This window comes from Tachysurus vachellii, chromosome 9 (assembly GCF_030014155.1).
Source record: "Tachysurus vachellii isolate PV-2020 chromosome 9, HZAU_Pvac_v1, whole genome shotgun sequence".
Lineage (NCBI taxonomy): Eukaryota > Metazoa > Chordata > Actinopteri > Siluriformes > Bagridae > Tachysurus > Tachysurus vachellii.
Window position 1 is genome coordinate 20,341,441 of NC_083468.1, and position 22,209 is coordinate 20,363,649.

The 22,209-nt window shown below is 38.4% G+C and overlaps 2 protein-coding genes across 2 annotated transcripts; both read right to left on the reverse strand.

The window, feature by feature from the left end:
* Positions 1 to 5,658: 5,658 nt before the first annotated feature.
* mapk12a (mitogen-activated protein kinase 12a) lies at positions 5,659 to 11,934 on the reverse strand. Its single transcript, XM_060878182.1, has 13 exons — positions 11,803 to 11,934; positions 11,582 to 11,706; positions 10,897 to 11,026; positions 10,758 to 10,816; positions 10,414 to 10,525; positions 10,302 to 10,331; positions 10,156 to 10,203; positions 9,945 to 10,059; positions 8,345 to 8,416; positions 8,078 to 8,157; positions 7,895 to 7,973; positions 7,060 to 7,233; positions 5,659 to 6,208 (listed from the first exon to the last, which is right to left on the reverse strand). The coding sequence occupies exons 1-13, from the start codon at positions 11,899 to 11,901 to the stop codon at positions 6,135 to 6,137; spliced, it is 1,197 nt and encodes a 398-aa protein (XP_060734165.1). The 5' UTR covers positions 11,902 to 11,934; the 3' UTR covers positions 5,659 to 6,134.
* Positions 11,935 to 14,141: 2,207 nt separating this feature from the next.
* Positions 14,142 to 21,040, reverse strand: selenoo1 (selenoprotein O1). The gene is made up of 9 exons (XM_060878183.1): positions 20,425 to 21,040; positions 19,292 to 19,495; positions 18,978 to 19,155; positions 17,288 to 17,418; positions 16,733 to 17,010; positions 16,428 to 16,596; positions 15,407 to 15,592; positions 14,900 to 15,056; positions 14,142 to 14,800 (listed from the first exon to the last, which is right to left on the reverse strand). The coding sequence occupies exons 1-9, from the start codon at positions 20,967 to 20,969 to the stop codon at positions 14,570 to 14,572; spliced, it is 2,079 nt and encodes a 692-aa protein (XP_060734166.1). The 5' UTR covers positions 20,970 to 21,040; the 3' UTR covers positions 14,142 to 14,569.
* Between the last annotated feature and the right edge of the window lie 1,169 nt (positions 21,041 to 22,209).

Here is a 22,209-nt window from a genome sequence, read left to right on the forward strand (position 1 = left end):
TTGATCTTTGACCTGGCCATGGCCTCTACACTGCAGGCATAAATGAGAAATGGGCACAGTGATTCATGTTGTCTTCTCACCTGCTCTGCATTCCATATGAACCATATGGAGGCTTTTGTCTGCTATCTGCACACACTTGTACCATACAGATTACGAAGGACTGTAAAACACATGCTAAGCAAAGCTACTCATTCTCCATGGCACCTAAAAGTCTTTATTTACTGCATGTATTCAAATGTGGTGAACAACATTATGTACTTGAACTGAGTTCAGGTTATATGCTGGGAAACAGATGAAGAGCCATCTTATCAAGCTTATTCTAAAATGCTGCTTTTTGTCCCATTTTTTATTACAACACTTCATTGCAGACAAACTCTTGTGTTTATTTATGCAGTGCTTGGATTTACTTTTGCATCACTACATGCTGCTTTGCTTTAGCTATTGCAATAGAAGCTTTTTCTAGTGCTGTTGACCGCAAGGTTGTCAGCTCAAAAGTCATTTTGGGGAAAAGTCCATTATATTGTAACTGATTTTTTTGTTATGTGCTTAGTCATTCTGGTGCTAATTTGCTGGTGGGTGCAGTATTTTCATTATTCTTGTGACAAAACATTTGTGTCCCTCTTTGTTGTCACATGGGAACATTGCTAGAACAGTTAAAAAGGTGTTTAATAGAAACCATTTCAATATTTCATCAATTCAGGTATAAGTGGTAATGGTCAGGTTTCACTCTTAGTTCCTAAAACAGTGGAGCAAAATCTTCACTCCAGTTTAGAACAGCATTCAATGTTATGGAAGTTAAGTTAAATAACAGACAGCTCAGCTAGCAAATGATCTTTGATATGACTAGCATGATGGTGTTGGTGGCAGTATTAGCATAAAGGTTAAGGATAAATTCAATTGGTAGTAACAGGAGGGAGTCAAAACTAAATTTCAATACAAAATAAATCAAATGATAATTCTAAAGATAACTAGCAAGTTGTTCAATGTCGAATTTTCCTTTTCCATGTACATGATTCCAATTTACCTCACATGTCAGTTGCTTTGGCTAAAATAGTTAGAAAAAGCATTTCACACACTCATCCTGACAAAATCTGTTTGAGAAGACAAACTGACATTTGTGTCATGGCAGTACCGGTTTGCCAAGTCTGCACGTTGGGTTTCTTTTGTATAGCTAATACAAGTTGTTTTTTGGCCACAGGTTGGGGGTTGAATTTTTTGCATACATCACATTAATTATGTCAGCGTTTTGCAAACCAAATAGGTAAGTTGGTGGATTTTGCAAACTCACAGACTATCTTAAACTTACCTGGACTGTGCTTATGGTTAAAGGTACAATGGTGTTTTAGTAAAAATAAGGTATTGTAATTACATTAAAGTGTATTGCGTTTGTGTGGGCTTCCTTCCTCCAACTCTCAAAAGTATGACGTTAGGTGGCTTGACTTCTCTAAATTCTATCTAAGTGTTAATGACTGTGCAAACAGTGTTTTTGATGCAGTGTGATGTGAATGGCATCCTATGCATGGTGTATCCTTGCTTTGTACTCAGGGTTACTGGGATGGACTCTGGATCCACTTTGTCCTTAACTAGGTTGAAGTGATTACTGAAGATGATTGGATTATTCATTCATTCATTCATTTTCTACCGCTTATCCGAACTACCTCGGATCACGGGGAGCCTGTGCCTATCTCAGGCGTCATTGGGCATCAAGGCAGGATACACCCTGGACGGAGTGCCAACCCATCGCAGGGCACACACACACTCTCATTCACTCACGCAATCACACACTACGGACAATTTTCCAGAGATGCCAATCAACCTACCATGCATGTCTTTGGACCGAGGGAGGAAACCGGAGTACCCGGAGGAAACCCCCGAGGCACGCGGAGAACATGCAAACTCCACACACACAAGGCAGAGGCGGGAATCAAACCCCCAACCCTGGAGGTGTGAGGCGAACGTGCTAACCACTAAGCCACCGTGCCCCTGATTGGATTATTTAATAAATTAATTATAGTAAAACAGTACACTGCATATACTGTATGAATGTGTTTTTTTTGTGCATAAGTGAATGGTTTGCTCATTGCTCATTTGTATTCTTTATTTTGGACATTGAAGACTGCATGGTAAGAAACCTTCATTCAAATAGAGCATACAATGTTACTTTGTAAGTATGGGAATATATTCACCAGTATAAGTCTTCATTTTGGTAATTGATACTATGATTGGGAGCTTCAGCTTTTGAGTTTTGGCAATTTTTGTATTGGCCAATGTATTGGTTATTCCACTGAGACCTGGCATCCCTTTTACAATAGTACACTATTGGTTAAGAGGTTCAATAATCATTAATCATCTATCCAATTTATGAATTACTATTGTGCATGTCAAATACATTTGAACCTGTTATAGTGTGGTATTGCTTTTATTATGTATAATAAAGTATATCTATTTTATTTTTTTAAAGGCAAAAAAAACAAAAAAACAATGGCTGGCTATTTAATAGCTGCCCAAAATCTAAGACCTTTCCAAACTCCTTTACAGGGAGTGCGCTGCAATTTTGTTGACATTAAACCACCTATATCTAGAACATTCTGGTCATAAGAACATTGTTATCAATTGTTAAATTATAAAGCCAGGAAACTACTTCAGAACTGCCAGTGTTCTACAGTCTGCAATGGAAAGCCCCTTAACTTTCTCACAATTACTCTTGCAAGTGAGACTAGGATCTTAAAACCCCCTGCAGTCAGGGAAGGCCTGCTGGGACTCGCCATTCCTGCCAGGTCTGTGCTACTGGACATTCACTGTCTACCAGAGTTAATATAGAGCAGATTATTTTGATTAACCTTAATTCATTGCAGATCTTCTGTGTGATCTTTGTAGATGAAGAAAGTTAAGAAAGTGTATATCAGAAGAATACTATACAGTATATGTGCTGAAGCTCCATTTAAAATGGCTTGTGATCAGGTAGGATAAATTCATAGTTCTGAGATGACACATTAGAGAGGAGAGGAAACAGTCAAATGATCCTGTGTTAGACTGTTGCAAAGTAATTTTAAAGTGTGTAACTTTCTGGAACAAGTTTGTTTTTCCAACCACGGTACTTAAAATGCCTCTTTTACCATGTTTGGTCTCTAGCCCAAGTCTGAGAGGAACCTAGCATGATCTTGGAATTACCATCTTATACAGTTTTTTCTGTCTTCACCAAGTGACTGGACAGATCCAGGTTCTTTGACTTATGCTGGGACGTTTAGCAGGAACACATAAGCCTGTGGAATTTCCTCTAGAGCTGTCTGCAAAGTCTGTGTGCTCTTTCAGATCAGTTCAACGGTCTGAGGGCATGTGTGTCTTTTTAAGAAAAGAAAGACAGAATGTAAACATAGAGGGAACTATGCAGGAGGAGTATGTACCAAAACATAAGATATGTCATATGAGATAGATTTGTGTACATACTGTATATTTATAGAAAATGATAATATATTTGAAGACAGAAAAAGTTGAATTATGCACTTAATAAACCTTTTTTTCAGTGCCAGCTGTTATCAATTGGGTCCTGTCAGAGACAAATACAAGGACAGTTTACGGGTTTATATTAATTGGCCTTTATTATAAATCAAATAATATTTAAACCACAAAATGTTCCAGTTTTCTGGTGGTAAGCTGTGTTCTTTGTCTTATTAACTTTAAGAAAGAGATGAAAAAGAGGCTGGTGGTAAGGATGTTGATAGCTGTTCTTTTATAAGACATAACGGTACCTATCTTGTTTTGCAGCTATTTAACAATGTTAAATATAATGATAAATGGTTTACATGCACTACTTAATAATGAAAATCTTATCATTAATAAATGAAAATTGGAATATTGACGTGATATAAGAAGAATGAAACACGTCTGGATTGCTGTAATGATAAGATAACCAGCTTCATGACAGGTTGTATCGCAGTACCACGTCGGTTATTTTTCTACTTTATTCTCTACTTATAAGCCAACCTGTTATTATAATTATTTTTATTATTACATGAATTTTATCAACAGCTCATTATACTCTTGTAATCATGATTCCCACATTAAAATAGATATTTCTTTTCTCTAGGCTTTATACTAGACTGAATCCCATCAGCTATAAAAACAAAACAACAACTTATTTTTCAGTACAGGAGCATGAACTATTCAACACTATGCAAACTATGTAAACACGAGCAAACCCTGAGCAATTTATTACCACTGTTCACAACTGTTATGCAACATGGAGAATACAGTATGCAGATGTTGGAAAAATGGGCAGTTTAACAGTCTGACCGCAGAACAGAGTGTTCTCTAAGAAGTCTGAGCCATGATAAAGCCACAAATATGGAACCAGATGTTATTTAGCATGTGAAATTGTGAGCACTCAGCAATACATATACATTCTAACAGGTTTTTCTGATATAGACTTAATTAATGCACACTTGTAATTTGGTTATGTAATGTTCAGAGGTATTTTTTAACCTCTAGGAAATAGTTTAAACAAGAACAAAAAGCTGATCCGGTCTGGTAGATCTTTTAGTCTAATATATTTAGAAAATGAAGCGCAAAAGCAAGTTCATTAATTACTCTAATAACATCTTCATAATTGAATTCATTTCTTTTTAAAAATCCACTTGATCCTGTTTTACTTGGGCTTCAACTAATGACTTGTTCATTAGTAAACAGGTTTGTAAACAGGCTGGTTTCACATGCAAAAAACTGTAGGAGAGCATGGAAAAACATTTCCCTGCTAGGAGTCAACAGGTACACACATCGGCAGCTGGTTGGGGAAGGAGGATAGAGAGTGGACCACTGTGCTGTCTGCTTCTCTCAGCTGAATTCAGAATTGGATAACAAATGTATTTTCCTCCCCATGTATTCCTCAGGACAGAACAGTCTGACATGGATATGAACTATGCGGATGTCCCATAGAGGACGGACGGACGGATGGACACACACACACACACACACACACACACACACACACACACAGTGGAGATGGGGAGGGTGCCTCTTTGATCCTGCAGTCATGCAAATGGCTATCCTGCTAGTCACTGCGCAAATTTGCAACAAGAGCCAGAGTAGTCCTTAAAAAAGAAAAGAAACTAAACATCCAAATCTACAGCTAATGAAGATTACAAGAATTGCTTCAAAGTTAAATCATGAAAACCAAAAAAGTGCACATGGCGTGTGCAAATTTGAAATTCAGAATTAGGATTTCATAATTAACATGTTTAATTGTTAATTTCAGAATATTTACATTACACTGGTGGCTACTTGATACTACTAAAACCATCTAAAAAAGAAGAATGTTGTAACAATGTAAAGTACAAGTCCTAAATGTTTACTTGTGTGAAAGAAAACCAGTGCTGCCCTCTGTTGGTGATTTAAACACCAGCACAGGATTTGATTTCCACAAATCTACACTGCCATCTCTACTGTAGCTGTATAACAGATCTACACAGTCTGTATCTGTTCAGTGCACCAAATATTCGTATCTGCAAAATATCCCACTGACAGATTATGGCCAGTTTTGCTCCTTTAGACCCCCGGCCATGGACAGCTGTGGCATCAACGTGATTAAAACTAACCATTTATTATTGCCACATGTGCACTCATATAAACCCAAAACAAGGATAGAAAAAAAAAAATCAATCATTTACATAAACCAAATTGTCTTTATTGCAAAAAAGCAGAAGTTTGGTTACAATCAGCTGTAGCAAATGTATTTTCAAAAATACTTATATTCATAAAAAAGATATTCAGTTTAACAAATGCATAGACTCAATTGTCACTGGACTCAAATGTGTCCATGGACCACAGCAGACCACAGAATTATAGACACTTGCTAAAAGAAATGATTATATATAATCTTCGTGTTCCAGTATATACATGAATACATTGTGTCCTAATAAAGGCATGTGACTGGAATTGTTTATGACTGACCACCAACACAGCAGTACTAACTGAAACACAATGTAAAGTTCATAATGTATATTTTAAATACCGAATAATTATATATAATTTATATACTGTATACAAACACACAATACCATAGGTCACATAAATCAAGCTATGGCACACTTGGTTTGAGATGTTTAATGTGGAAAGATTCTGAGAAAGATTCACTCATCTCAGAGTGATGTCTCTTTTGGCACTGGCCCCAGTGGCGGAGGGTGGAAGGTAAGAATCTCGCTAAAAGTGAGTCCTGAACAGAAGGATGGAGTAGATCAGAGAGAGACAGATAGAAAAAAAAAAATGTAATATGAATTATTGGGTATAAGTAAGTTACTACATATAATTCTAACAACTACAATAACAGAGGTTTATAACTTAAGAAGTAAACTACTGAATAAAAGATTGCTAATGGGCCTTAAAATCTGTAAACGATCGGTGAAGCATGATTCCAACACACAATGAACAGTAGAGAATCCATGACACCACTCTTTCTTTTACAATAATAATACTGAAAACTTGAGTAGCAGCTGATACCGATACCCATTCATTATTGTTTACTTGAAAAACTACCTTTAACTTTAACACAAAATCACATATTATAATATAAATATAATCCATTTTAATATATAAACATGTCAAGTCTCTTTGAATGTTTACATTTCTGCTTTCCAGTAGACAAATCCAATTCTTTTCCAAATCCAATTCTAATGTTTCGCATTTGTTACACGATCCGATATTCAACATATCGTCTTCCATAATATCCGATCCTCCATTTTTTCTGGAATCGTCCCATCTCTGCTACCTCTACTAAGCCAGTTACTGCTTTTAGACACTACGATCTTAGCCTGTATTATTTATTTTTTTAAAACGGTTAGATTTAACAGTCGCCAGTGAAGGTGAATTTTATCTTTCATGCCTCATGTATAGTGAAAGCACCTACAGTATGCCCTAATGATTATTTGTGCACAGTATAAAAGTATACTAAATCAAAGGCATAACTATGCAAGTTGTAAGCAGTGAACAACATTATCAAATCATAACGTATGCCTGGCTTCACTGTTAACAAAGGATTCGCCATGCATTAAATTAAAGTCCACTTACGTTTCCATTGCTCCAGGGACTGCTCAGCATTGTCCAGTGAGTGATCATACGGTGGAGCTTCAGTCTCCTCCTCAGGCTCACGAAACTCAGAGAAGTAGGGCAGCGCCAAACCCTGAGCTGCTGTCGCTCTGCTTTCCGGGTCCAGCAACAACATGGACTCTAACACAGCAATTGCTGCAGGTAATATAAATCACATATATTTACGTCATGACAACAATAAAACTTAAGTGTGGTGGCTGTGATGTTTGACATATTCAAAACATAATGGATATTTCTTAACAGAATCGTGCTTCTTTTTAGTACATATCTAAATCACAAGAAAAGCATTTTAAATCTGGTAGAAAAACTGAAAAGGTAGAAAACTGCATTTAAAGATTGCATTCCAACTACAAAAAAAAAACACCAACACTGAGTGTCCAAAGGCAAATAATATTTCTTTAATTTGCCTTAAATTTAATATGTAAAATATAATGTATATCTATTTATTAAATAATAAATGGGCAGAAGTGTCTAGGTTTACAGATTTTTAGAATATTCAGTCTTGCCCATCCATCATTTTCTTTTGGAAACAACAAATAGCCTTTAAAGCTTCCTTGAATTATTCCTAAAATCTTTTATTTTAACTATGTTCTTAGTTTGGAATGATGCCATAGTATTCTACATTTTCTATAGTAGAGACAATTATAGTAAAGGTGGTTTTGGTCTGTTTGCCAGCATCTAGCCACAGTAACATCAAACAGGGATTCCTAGCTTGCCAGAAATAAACGCTACTTATCATTAAAAATCGGTGGAGAAACGAACAGTGTCTAGATGTGTAAAAAATCAGAGCTTGTACCTTGAGGGTTGGTGTCAGGCATTAAAATCTGAAGATCTCTCTTCCTAAGTTTGGGCATCTTCTGAATGTAGTTTTTAGCCTAAAATATATGAAATATGGGGTTTCTATGTAAATATGCAACTCAGGAATAAAAGGCATTTTCTGCTGATCCTACATGGAATTACTGAATGAAATGTATCTCACATCCTGGGATTGCAATTTGGAGATGAATTCTTGTGTAGGAGTTCCAGTGATTTTCATTATCTCAGTCAGTTGATCCAGGTCTGAGGCAACACGGTCAAGGGTCAAAAATAAAACATCATGTGACAAGGAAATATGGTGCACAGGATCGACACATTTAAGCACACTAGCTACTTGCATCTTCTAGTAATATATCTAATACAGCCCTTCCGAGGCATTCTGTAGTGATGTCTGACAGTGTTTTACAGTATATGTAGGAGGGAAGGATACGATCATGTCCTTTGAACAGCGGTTTTCCAATAAGCATCTCTGCCATGATACAGCCAACAGACCAGATGTCCACTGAAAAGAAAGTGAGAGATATGCTTTAACAATTTATAGCCTCCATAATTTCCACCATGTCAGAGACTATGTACTGTCAGACTAAAATCCCAATTTATGGATGTTAGTATGGTTTCGGGAAAAAAAACACCGCAGTGAATCAGCTGTTCGAATGAAGGAAAACTTCATTCCACCAGTGAGGCGCCAACACAGAAAAGAGCCTTGATACATGCCTTCTGTATTACCTGAAGGATGTAGTGTCTGAGCACAGATAGATGATTAGAGCGAGTGTGATGCATTGTGGGCTAATGGTGGGTAGGTCATGGCCCAAATATTGGCTTTGCACAATTTGTTCATGCTGGAACACGGTTTACAAAATATCATTATTTTTCCTGTTGGTTTTCACTAGAACTCAGCAAACCAATACCTTATTTTTTGAAATATAACTAAAAAAGTAAACATAACCTCAGAAATGACATTTTAATCCTACATTTTTCACTGTTTTGGCAGGTATTATATTATTGTCAAGGTAAAATATCATGGCAACAGTGTTTGGTTTACTCATTACAAAGTTCCAGATGTATTTGTTATTGATTGCAGAGGTGTTGATAGACACCATCCTTGGTAGTTAAACAAGTTTGTTGTGTTTCCTCCAAATGTGTCAATCTTGCAACCATAGTTTGTGCCATATTAGTTGTGTAAAAGCCATCAGTTCCAGATAACTGATTTTCTTTTAGATAACTGAATGAAATTTAACACACCAGATATGCTGTGTTTGTGAATGTGACAAGAGCCTCATACTCTTGATAATTATTGGTTTGTTTGTGTGCCTGTCAAGAAAACACAAGGTGCAAGGTATACAAATATAGTGAAGTCTGATTCATAAAACAACTTGACATACTGTGTCTGAGCATTTGCTGGTAGACTCCAACAGTAATTTAATCAAGAAGTTTAGGACTGATTTAATTAAGAATTAAAGGACAGCCAGAAGGGCTGGAGCAAAAGCAAGTGCTTTTCATGTGCTTCAACTCCTGTTACCGCTGTACCAGGCACTTCCCACTGTACCAGAGGATAAAGCAGGACCTGCTAGAGAGATTATATCTCACAGCTGGCACGGGAACATCTCTGGATTCAATTAAGGTCAAATCAGCATGAACTGTAAACAAAGCAGCACATCCTAACTTGAAAGGAGTTCTACTGTATATACTAGTATGTGTATTAGATCAACATCCTGATACATTCACTCGTTAATGCTACAACAATGACAACATAGTACACTGTTTTAAGGAAGAACATATAGTTCGCTGACAAGCTTGGTATATGAGGGTATACGTTTTCCCCCCAATTTGTAGCTTGAAAGCACAGAAGATGTAAATTCCTTAATTCGGCATTTCAACTTCCCACTTCTATGGTAAGTTGAATGCACTTGGATAAGGTTTGCATGATTCATATCCAGCCTGAAAGTCTGTGATCTCAGACTGAAGATCATAAAATCAATTAAAAGGCTGACCTAAGAAAAACACCATACCTTCATAAATACATGACTCACCAGTCTGTGTGTAATGCATCCAGCTGAGGATGACCTCAGGGGCTCTGTACCAGCGAGTTACAACATATCCTGTCATCTCAATATCCGCCTGACGCGCCAAACCAAAATCCAGGATCTAATATATGAAAAAAATGCATAGAAATATATAAGGATCATTCCCATCTGCTGTAATGTAGATCAGACACGAAGCGCACGTGATATGCTGTGTTACCTTGAGTTCACATTCTTCATTGATGGCTAAATTGCCTGGCTTGAGATCCTGTACGTTACAACAATAATCATTGAGCATTATTGCATTATTGCATGCATTATTACTTCACTAGTATGTAGCAGTATATGAAAATATATGCAGCTTACCCTATGAATGATACCAGCAGCATGGATATACTGTGAATGAGAGAAGATAATTTACGAGTCTGTTTGTCTAGGTGTGTGTAAAAGAAAGGGAAAAAATATATAAGACACACACCTTTAGTCCTCTCAGAATCTGGTAGACAAGATATTGAACTCTGTCTTCTGAAAGCTTCTCTGTTTTCATAAGTTTTCCAAGATCAGTACCCATAAAGGGCATCACGAGGTAACTGAGCATGAAAGAGAAAGAGAGAAACTGACAAATATTTGGATATTTTCTACAGTTGTATTCAAGTTGTACTTGGAAAATAAAATGCTTGAATGAGTTCTTGAGAAATCATGCTCAAAACAAAATTAATTTAAAAAAAACAAGCAGCAAGGACACCATGCACTCATAATCATACATCAGATTTTTAAAATAATAAAAAAAAAAAGAGTGAAGGAAGGATTAAATAAGCTTACAAGTCTTGGAATCGGTCCAGTGACAGGTCTGCGGTGAAAACATTCAGCAGTCCAATAACCTACAAAATAAAGCAGAGTTGTGAGTTCATATAAAAGCAAAACAGGCACACTATGCAATACGGATACTTGGGTTACTCACATTGTCATGTTTCATGTGTTTAAGAAGTCGGAGTTCCCGGTAAGCCCTCTTAGCAAAAAGCTCTGACTGGAAAGGCCGAAGGAGCTTCTTGATAGCTACCTTTGACCCAGTTCTGCGGTCCTGAGCAGAGCTAGGATCATAAAATACATTTTTATTCATTCGATTAAAGGCGTGCATGCATTTTAAAAGAAAAGGCTTAACATGTTATTTAAAAAAAATAAATAAAAGAAAAGAAAAAAAGGAGCTCTGTGGAAACCCAAACAAGTCATTTTGTTTCTCACCAAAGTCAGCAATCAGGACTGTACTGTGAATTATATATTAACATTATATAAGGTGTGTGGGAGGTTTTTTAAGGTTGTAAAACACAAAATAGGTTAAAGAATAGTTTTATTAATAGCCTGGGAGGTATTTAATATCACTGGCATTTCTTACAGGCCAAGACAGGACAGGACGGAACAGAACAGGAGTAGGTGATTGGCTTTGAACACACAGTAACGAAACAGGAAATGAGGACTTTTTTATAACATACAATGAAAACTCTGAAACCATGTTGGACCAGAAAGCAAAGCCATTGTGCACTTTAAGAGCGCTAACGCGTACAATCCCTCGAACACACTTGAAACAGGTCAATAAAGGTAATACATTGGGTTTGAATAATGTGGTGTTGAAGCTGAAACCCACTCACCATACTGTACCATAAGCCCCAGTCCCAACCGGTCTTAAATCTTTGTATCTTTCAGGTACTTCCCAAATGGTTTTGTTCACTTCCTGACGATAATAACCAGGTCTCGAGCGTTGGGTCATAGTTTGCTGAAAATGTTTTAACAATTAAAATAAAAAGGTGATTGTTTCACATACAGCCACAGTGATTGGAAAGTTCTTCGACACACCTATGAGTGAAAATACCTGGGAAAAGCCGAGCTGCGCCTGCGCCGTGAGCAGGTACATGAACCCGCCCACTGCGCGCGTCCCCGTGGCCAACATCCACACTAGCGTCCTACACATCACGTGTATAACGTGTACACTACGTAAGCACTGTTCCTTTTCTCTGGCGTGATGCCATCAACAAAACATGTCCTGTACCATTGGACCATAGTTTTAGATTCATCCATAAAACTACACTACTTACACCTATTCTAGGTAAAATTAATTATACTTATATATTTATTTTTTACGATCAGCAGAACTTTAGTTTATTTTTTGTACATCTTTAAATATCATTGTATATATATACATATTTTTTTTACATTGCATTGTAATATATGGAGAATTGTTAAATGATATAACCCCATGTCATTGGAGACCCCAGTTCAATCAGTTAAAAAAAAGGAAGAAATCTCTTTCTCTGTAACTGTTTAAAGCACTTTCTCCTTGTCTAGCTTTGTAGGTTGTGTACAAAAAGCAGGCTTTTGGTAACAGGCTCCAACCTGCAGACCTTGAGGCACAGACATTCCTCTTTTTTGCACTGAAACACAATGTGCTCACACGTTGATTGTGTTCAAAAGTCATCATCTGTAATGTTATTCCTTTCTTGTAATAAAAGATACTTAATACTTAAATCATTAGATGACATTTTTGTATAAAAATATTTGTATATTATGTTTGTATGTCCTATGTATAGGACATGTTTTTAGATGCTCGGTTGAGGCACAGATGCATGTACAATGATCCTGTTAATTTACACATGTACAAAGAGCAACACTACAAACATGCAGAAAACACTACCGCACTGACCGTGACACATTCATTCATTCATTCATTCATCTTCTACCGCTTATCCGAACTACCTCGGGTCACAGGGAGCCTGTGCCTATCTCAGGCGTCATTGGGCATCAAGGCAGGATACACCCTGGACGGAGTGCCAACCCATCACAGGGCACACACACACACACTCTCATTCGCAATCACACACTAGGGACAATTTTCCAGAGATGCCAATCAACCTACCTGCATGTCTTTGGACCGGGGGAGGAAACCGGAGTACCCGGAGGAAACCCCCGAGGCACGGGGAGAACATGCAAACTCCACACACACAAGGTGGAGGCGGGAATCGAACCCCGACCCTGGAGGTGTGAGGCGAACGTGCTAACCACTAAGACACCGTGCCCCCCGACCGTGACACATGACGCTTTATTTATTTAGTACAATTTAGTAAATGTCATAGTTCCTGCACATATCAGGTAAACTTCAAGAGAAAGTATAATTAAACCGTTGAAGTATCACAGATGAAACAAATTTGATAGCTCATAAAATAATACAAAGAACATGAACACCATTGTCTTTGGCAGATGACTTATTTTATTTATTTATTTATTTATTTATTTTACAGTTTATTAAATCTAAATAATACAAACTTATAATACATACTTATTACACCATTTTCATCAGTTTCCATCAGTCCTGAAACCATAAGAACGACATTCTGGTATATGCTAAATTTGTTTAAAATAAGACACCACAAACCTTTTATTCCAGCATATGATGATTTGCGTATTATTATTTATTAATAACTCAATTGCATTTGAATACTACAGACGTAATTTGTTGTAAGCCTTAGTTGCATTTACATACCTGCAAACTCACAAGAGGTGAAAAAGGTGACAAGGTTCGAAATATACCCCCCCCCCCCCCCCTCGGAAGAAAAATTGAGAACTTAAAATGAAGCACTCCAACAAGAACATAAAGGGAAAAGACAACATTTGCTTCAAGTGAAAAAAAGCACTTTTACCAAAATTTCTTGGAAATAATTTTTCTCTGTACAATTTGAGTGCCTTGGAACCAGGGGCGGTTCTAGATCTTTTATAAGGTGCCTCGAGCCCCCTGTCTGTCATCTCAGCCACCCTAAAACTATAATTTTTACTTTCATAAATAAACAATAAAAATTACGTTAAACATGTCGTGAATGGGAAAGAAAATTATTTATCAGTTTGATCCAAGAGCGATTTTTTTTACTTTGCTTTTACGCGCGTGCGTTGTAGTCTTTCAAAAGTGCGTTATTTGAACGGAGAAGCACAGGTACGCGCAGCGTGCACGCGCAGTCAGAGCTGGATGCGTTTATCTATAATGTTAATCGCCGCAAAGACGGCAACCAAAAGCAGTGAAATTTCACTATTCTTATCTTCTTGTTTTAAATTCTCACTAAGCGGTTTCGGACGCAGCTGAAAGAAGCCCCCCACCCCCCCAAACTCTTCGGATCTACACGATTCACACAAATGACATATTTTGATTAAAAACCGAAAAGCGACTAGTTTGCAGGTATGATTTAATTGTGCGCTTACATTTTGAATCATTACTGCTCACTTATTTGTGCGTTAAGACTTTTGCTCGCTTGCTCTCTCACTCACACACACATGCACACTCAAATTACACATGAAAATAGAATCTCTCTCACATTAGCCCACATAATTTTTGGTTTATACAGCACCAAACCCTGTCTTTTCCGACTAAGACCTGTCAATTAGACTGGTGGTCTAAGTCATCATTTATAACCAGTCAAATATATAGAAAATAAAAATATGTAAAAACGCATTTTCAGTTTCATAGGAAATTAACCTTTGTTTTTTAAATATTTTCTATATATTCTTAAACTGGTTAACATGAGTTTAGTACCTGAAATAGCCTTCACAGACAGACACCCAGAGAGGGAATCTCTGGGCTACTTGTCCTGAAGGTTTTAGGATGATCATGTGACACAGATTTTAGTAGCCCATGCTGGGGGCTTACTGTCATAAGACACAATAACTTTGCTCTCTGCTCCTGTAACACCCTCCTCAGCCTCTCTTTGCCCCTCGTCTTCATCGCTCTCTTGTGCCTCCTCTGACCCTCGTCTTACCGTGCGGCCTGGCAGCTCCAAGCCCTCCTGCATGCAAAACGGCTTCTCCAGCACTTTCAGAACTCTCTGAACCTGATGACAGAACATCAGAGGATTTTTTTTTTTCAGTTTGGAAAATACACTTTTATTTAAGGCTTGATCGAGTAAAATCGAATGTAGTCACAAATTAACCTCAGAGAAGTCGCCATTCTCAGCTGCTTCTATTGCATTCTGGGCAATGTAATTTCGAAGCACAACACGAGGATTGGTGCTGTCCATCACACGCACTCTCTCCTCCTGCACTGCCTTCACATCACAATCTCCTTCATACTCACGAGCAAGACGCTGCCTGTGGACAAGCAAAGGCATCGTCATGTAAATGCAGAGGCTATTCCTAAATGCTGGTCTGTTTATAGCAAAAAAAATCGTTATTGCAGGAGAAATATTATTATTATTATTATTATTATTATTATTATTATTATTATTATTATTATCTTAAACAGTCTCTAAGAGGGTGTTTTGACAAATGTTCTCAAGGGACTACAAACACTTCCATCATGTTTGTTCTAGCTTTCTACCATCTGTTGTACCTAATAAAACCCCTGAGTGCTTTATCACTTAGGTTTCCCAGCAACCTGTTGTTGCCTAGCACAGTGGCTCTGTAAGATTGCATACTGAATGCCTCATCCCTATCCGCACCTGTATTGTTTAATCCAGAAGGTCCATGCCTCTGTCTGCTTTGCCTTCAGGTCTGTTTCTGTGCTTTCCAGCAGCTCCTTTAACCTAGACAGCTTCTCCAGCTCCCGGGCCAACGTCCGCCGATCTGACATCATGCCGAACAGCGCAGAGTTACTCTGAGCCAAGGAGAGCAGCATAGAGAGCTCACTGTGGGAAAATAACAGCTAATTGAAACCACATAATGTTTCTAAAATGAATCAGTTTCATTCTTCAAATGAGGATATAAATAAAATAAAAGTAAACAAAAGGGGGAAAAAAACAAACAGATCACATACTGTACTTGTACTTACTATTCCTTTCTAAACCAGGGAGAAAACACCATATTAAAATAAATCTAGCTCCACTTACTTATTCCAATAATTCCACTTAAATATAATTAACACAGTTTGTACTCAGATCACTGCTGAAAATGCATTTTTATATAGCCAAAAAGTTCACTTCAGTTTGTAAATCAGGGTTAAAATCAGATTTAGAATTTTTCTAAAAATCTGACACTTTCCTTAAAAATGTTTCTAGTGTTTCTAATGTACAAATTATAACTATTTATAAAACATTTATTTCTGGTTCAACTAATTTGATTGGTCATACAGTGAGTACCTGCAAGAGTGCGAATATTTATTAGTTAGTGACATCATCAGTGGTAGCAAATGATAGCTTTTAGGAATGTTTGACTGAAACTAAAAAAGATTGTCAGTTGAAGATGAAAAGGAAGAGAAGACACCAGTTTACCTGAAGCACCTTTAACAGGAACATATAAATCAATATAAGTTAGCTAGCCAGCTAGCCACTAGGCTATAAAGTGAGTGTTGCTTCGATTTCCGCTGCAACTTTTGACCATACTATTTTAAAATATTACTTACTCAATAGTAATTTCCTAAAAGTCATTATTGAAACAAAGCTTGTGGCAGAAAACGTCTCAATACATAATACACGGTGAAAAACACCCATATATAGAGAATATAGAAGATAAAAACTGCCTTACCGTGGGTCCATACTAGGTTTGCTGGCAGCCTTTAGCTCCTCTAGAGAGGCACATTGCTGCAGGAGAAGCTCTGTGGCCTGTTTGACAGCGTCATCGTCGCCCGCTGCCTCTCCTTCTGTGGGGATTGAGATCTGACTCAAACAGCGAAACGTGTTGGTGAAGTCAGCACCTGAAAATTTACACAGAACAAAGGAAAGTCGCTCGGTATAGAAAACAGTCCAGGATATTCTGCTCCTAAAAATACACAGCTTAAAGTCATTCAGGTCTTTTGGAATCTCCTAATAAAATATGTTTAAGCCTTGTACCCATGTTGTGCATTGTCTGCATTAGGTTCGTGATGAGTATCTCATCCTCTGGTTCCTCTTTCCTCAGCAAGCCCAGTTTCCTTCTCATGTTGCGCAAGTAGAACATGTTGAAGAGGGGCGTGTACTCCTCCAACACAGCCTGTGCCCGGTCCAAAGGCAGATCTGGGTTCAAAGCTTCTGCTAGCCGAGCCAGGTTCCAGCGACAGATTTCTGGCTGAGATTGATATGAGTAACGGCCAGAATTATCAGAGGCGTTGCATATGAACTCTGGGTCAAAGCTTTAGAAGAAAAAACAGAGAATGACATTAACATTCTGCTGCAGGCTGCATCCCGATCAACAGAATGCATGTGGCCAGAACAAGCTTAAGGACACTAAGTCGAATTAATGTCAAATTCACCAGATTATTTTCAGGTTTTTTTTCTGTGATATAAATCGCCATCAGAAACCCTGAACAAAATCTTCAGAATCTTATCTAGTAAAAAAGTTCATTTAAAATGATGAATTCAAAGACTTCCATGTAGCACTGATAGCACTGACTGTGTGTAAGACCGTACCGGTCCATGAAGCAAAATGGTCCATAGTCCAGTGTAAGCCCCAGTATACTCATATTATCAGTATTGAGGACACCATGACAGAATCCCACACACTGCCACTGGGCCACAAGTCTGGCTGTTCTCATCATCAGCTACAAGAGAGAGAAAATCATGAACAAGCACAAATAATATCTAATCATTAAAAATAATGTAAATAAAGATTTAAATATAAAGAATAAACCTTAAAAGTCTCAGCTTAGTATTATGTGCTTTGTTCCAAAGCAAATTTTATAGAAACTACTATGAATTATTAAGTAGCTAAAGTGTTGAGGAGATTTTGCACAATCCCACAGGTTAAAATCAATAACACATGACATGCAAGCTGCAGACTGTATTGCTTTTCATTGGTGACATGAGAACACAATAGTCACAGTACAGTCACAATAACTGCTTGTTTTAGATTTTCCATTTAAAAAAATAAATAAATAATAATAATTTGATCGCTTTTATTTAAACAAGTTAATAGTGCCTTCACATCAGAAGTCACTGTCATTCCCCAGTGCACTGAATTTATTTATCAGCGTATTGCGGTTGTGCCACGCTGAAATGCAGTCACCATCCACTTAAAGCTCTAAGCCATACACATTGGTGGAGAAATGTATGGGCATGAAACCACTTTATACCAGGACGCGTTGCTGCCCCAGTGAAGGAATGCTTGTTGTTTCTTTATTCGCACTGCACTGCAATTGATGTTAATTGTCACCAATTCATAATAACATTGTTATATGACTAATAAGTACAGGAAGTAGCACACACTACTCATTCTGAACCCCACAACATTCCCATTTTAGCCAAGATGTGATCTAGTTGATGGCAAGGTGTTTTTATTTAGGTGGATTAACTAGCGTGCACATAGAGTAAGCTTTTTGTCCAGAACTATGAACATGTAGAAAGATCTGTACAATGCTGTCTAACTCTCTAACTAGTACACCATGCGAAAAACCTCATCACAGATAAACATATTGAGAATATGTAAAAATGCAAGTTATAATTAAATAAAGACATGTACTGACTTGCTGTTAATGAGAAAGGCAATGTTTTAACATAAGAAACTTAAAAGAGAATAATTATCATTGCCGGGGGGCACGGTGGCTTAGTGTTTAGCACGTTCGCCTCACACCTCCAGGGTTGGGGGTTCGATTCCCGCCTCCGCCTTGTGTGTGTGGAGTTTACATGTTCTCCCCGTGCCTCGGGGATTTCCTCCGGGTACTCCGGTTTCCTCCCCCGGTCCAAAGACATGCATGGTAGGTTGATTGGCATCTCTGGAAAATTGTCCATAGTGTGTGATTGCGTGAATGAATGAGAGTGTTTGTGTGCCCTGCGATGGTTTGGCACTCCGTCCAGGGTGTATCCTGCCTTGATGCCAATGACGCCTGAGATAGGCACAGGCTCCCCGTGACCCGAGGTAGTTCGGATAAGCGGTAGAAAATGAATGAATGAATGAATTATCAGTGCCCCCTTTACCCCAAGCATTTATTAATGTACTTCATTAGATTGTCATATTTAATTATAAAATTGTGTAGCTACCATTTACTAGTCCTAGTCAATTAAGCATGTCTTTAATTGGATTGGAGCTTTTACTTGTCCAATGGGCTAGCTAATGCATTTATTATTTCTCCACTCCTGATGAAGGTTTTTAGGTAAAGCATACCTCCCTAAAGAATGCAGTGTTCCTTTCCACTGGGTCCAAATGGCTCTGTTGGATCTCTGGATAGAAAGTTTCAATGACATAATCCAGCATCTGGGTTCGTATCTCATTATATCCATAACTGGGTCCCTGCCGACCGGTGAATTTATCCTCCTCTTTGAAAATCTCAAATGAACCAAACCTACAAGGAAAACAAGACACCAAAATCTCTGATTTTAATAAAAATTGTATACTATCTAGCACACAAAATAATAAGAAATCTTTATATATTTATAGGTGTAAATACTTTCTGCATAAGACCTGATATCAGTGCTGACCTGATAAAGGTGGGAGCAATGCGCAACACCACTGAGCATCTCTCCATGCATGGATTGCCGTTGTAAAACACATCTCTCATGACCCGTGAGTCTGAGGTGACTACAGATCCAGCACGTGTGGTAGGAATCCCAAGGGCAGAAATGGCTTCGCTGCACAGAAACTCACGGATGCTGGAGCGCAGAACTTTACGTCCATCTGCTTGCCTGAAGAAAGATTGGTCTGGTATTAGACTTGTTACGCTGAATAAGGAAAGTTTAGGTACTTTATCGTCATCATATACACTCACCCTCACTCACTCATTTTCTACCGCTAATCCGAATTACCTTGGGTCACGGGGAGCCTGTGCTTATCTCAGGCATCATCGGGCATCAAGGCAGGATACACACTGGACGGAGTGCCAGCCCATCCCAGTGCACACACACTCTCATTCACTCACGCAATCACACACTACGGACAATTTTCCAGAGATGCCAATCAACCTACCATGCATGTCTTTGGACCGGGGGAGGAAACTGGAGTACCCGGAGGAAACGCCCGAGGCACGGGGAGAACATGCGAACTCCACACACACAAGGCGGAGGCGGGAATCGAACCCCCAACCCTGGAGGTGTGAGGTGAACCTGCTAACCACTAAGCCACCATGCCCCCTCATCGTATACAATACAATGAAAATGTGCCAACTCTCAGACAGCATCAAGAACATTATATAAGGAATTAAATAATAAGGTAAAAAAGAAGAATTAAGAATAAATAATCAGAGTACACTCTAAATTATATACAGAATACAATTTGCCTTGGTTATTGAAATTAATATATTGCACATAGTATAAAAAAAAAAAAAAAACAACATACTGCACATCGTATAAAATGACAACACTGATACACTTATAATACGGATCAGTGTTTATTGGACAGAGAACCTGGAAACATAAGATTATTGTAGCCTTAGTGGTTGGGCTACCAATCAGAAGGTTGTGAGTTCGAATCCCACGTCTACCAGGCTGCCACTGCTGGGCCCCTGAGCAAGGCCCTTAACCATCAATTGCTCAGTTGTATAAAATGTAATTAATTGCTGGAAATGTAAATTTACTGAAGTGTGTTCGTAAAGAATAAATGATGTCCGAACGTCTACCTGGAGTATGGAGTGAGTCCAGACCCCTTCAGCTGGATCTCCCAGCGCTTGCTGGGGTTTTCCATTAGTAGCTCTGGACTCTGATCAGCAGGAGCTTTCACTTCACCCAGATAGCAGGCAGCTCCGTCTCCCAGCTGCCCAGCGAAGCTGCCGAACTGGTGTCCGCAGTAGCAGTGCGCAGCGGGCTCGGAGCCTGGCATCACCCGGGAGCCGCTCAGGTACTCAGCGCCCAGCGGGTCATTTATCACCTCTTCCTCGCTGAGGCCCAGCAGCGCCATGGCGCGTCCGGATAAAGCTACAAAGCGCGGATTCTGCAGCGGCTGCGGCTTCACTCTGGAGAAACAAGCGCCGCGGACTATCCTCACTCCGGGGGACTCCGACTCCTCTACAGGAAGTTTTCTCAGCACCACGTTATCGAAGTCCATCCGCTCGAACCGGGAACGACGCGTCGCGACCACCGTGCCCATACCATCCATTGAATAAAACCTCAACAGGCTGGATTTATAAACGTAAGGTCGTATTAAATGGTTAACATTGCCAGCCATGAACAAACTACCTTCTTACAAAACAGACATCAGACTGAATAACACAATGATGCGTTAATGAGCACATAGTGCACTACATAGGGCGCAGATGCTGTTATTTAATGCTCGATGTAGTGCATTGATGAAGGGAGTAAACAGACATTTGGGCTTCTGAAATCCGGTCCGTCTTGTTTTTGATTCCCCTGGTAGGAACCAATGTTTCTTAACTCTGATTTAGCCTAAAAACCGACAAATGCAAATGATTCACATCAGTCACCCTACTATTTACCATCAGTATCTCAATCTCTTTTAAATACATTTTTAATAATAGTGAAAAGTTTAAAAATGTTGGGGAAAGTGTGAAACGTCCACATCATGCTCAATTTAGCACCATATCCCTTTAGCACAATATATTTTTCAATGTTCACAGAAATTGTTCACTGTTCACAGAGATTAAATGTATTGTGTTATTTATATCTGTACTTTTGAAAGTCATCAACAGCTGGAACCAAATTCCTTGTGTGTGTGAACGCACTTGGCCAATAAATCTGTTTCTGATTCGGATTAGTCAAAACTGGAGCTGTACTCACTGACATTTCCTGGACTCGAGAAGAAACACTTAAGAAACAAAAGCCCATAGTTAAAAAGTCGATTTTATTGTGGGAATTCGGTCATAAAGTGCCACTCTTTTGTTCTTATTGGGCATTGGGCTTATTAACACAATGCAACAATTCACATTCTTGTTCACATTTATATTTACATTCACATTTGCTGCATTTTATTTGCTTCCCTTAAAGGGATCCAAATTAGAGGTTTAAGTACTGGAGGAGGATTTGAAATCAAATCAAATAAAAGTTAACTTTAAGCACATTTGTGAGTAATATTGCTTTATTTTTAATGATTGATTTCTTTAGATCGGTGGTGAATAATGTTCTAATACATTAATTATAAAGGTACAATAAATAAGACAGAATGAGATCAGCACAGTTTCTAAACTTCAACCAGATGAATGAGAAGTCCTTTAAGGCTTTTTCAATAACTAAGTGCCTTGCATACGTATTCATCCCATCATCGGAAGCTTGTGTTTAACATACAAATTTAACATACATTCACTTCCTTACAGTGACAGTCACACTACCCAATTACAGGCATGTGTGATGTACATGGAAGAACACAGATAGTACTTGATAGTATTATGTGTGTTACACTGCCTTATGATGCAGCATGAGCAGCAGTACAAAAATATGCATGTAGCTTCACG

What these genes read in the sequence shown, in the direction of transcription:
- mapk12a (XM_060878182.1), bottom strand. Translation starts at nt 11,901, where the DNA reads ATGTGTAGGACGCTAGTGTGGATGTTGGCCACGGGGACGCGCGCAGTG. An exon ending in CCAAATTGCAATCCCAGGAT is followed by an intron (nt 7,974 to 8,077) that starts GTGAGATACATT and finishes CATATATTTTAG; the next exon opens with GCTAAAAACTACATTCAGAA. An exon ending in GCCTGACACCAACCCTCAAG is followed by an intron (nt 7,234 to 7,894) that starts GTACAAGCTCTG and finishes TATTACCTGCAG; the next exon opens with CAATTGCTGTGTTAGAGTCC.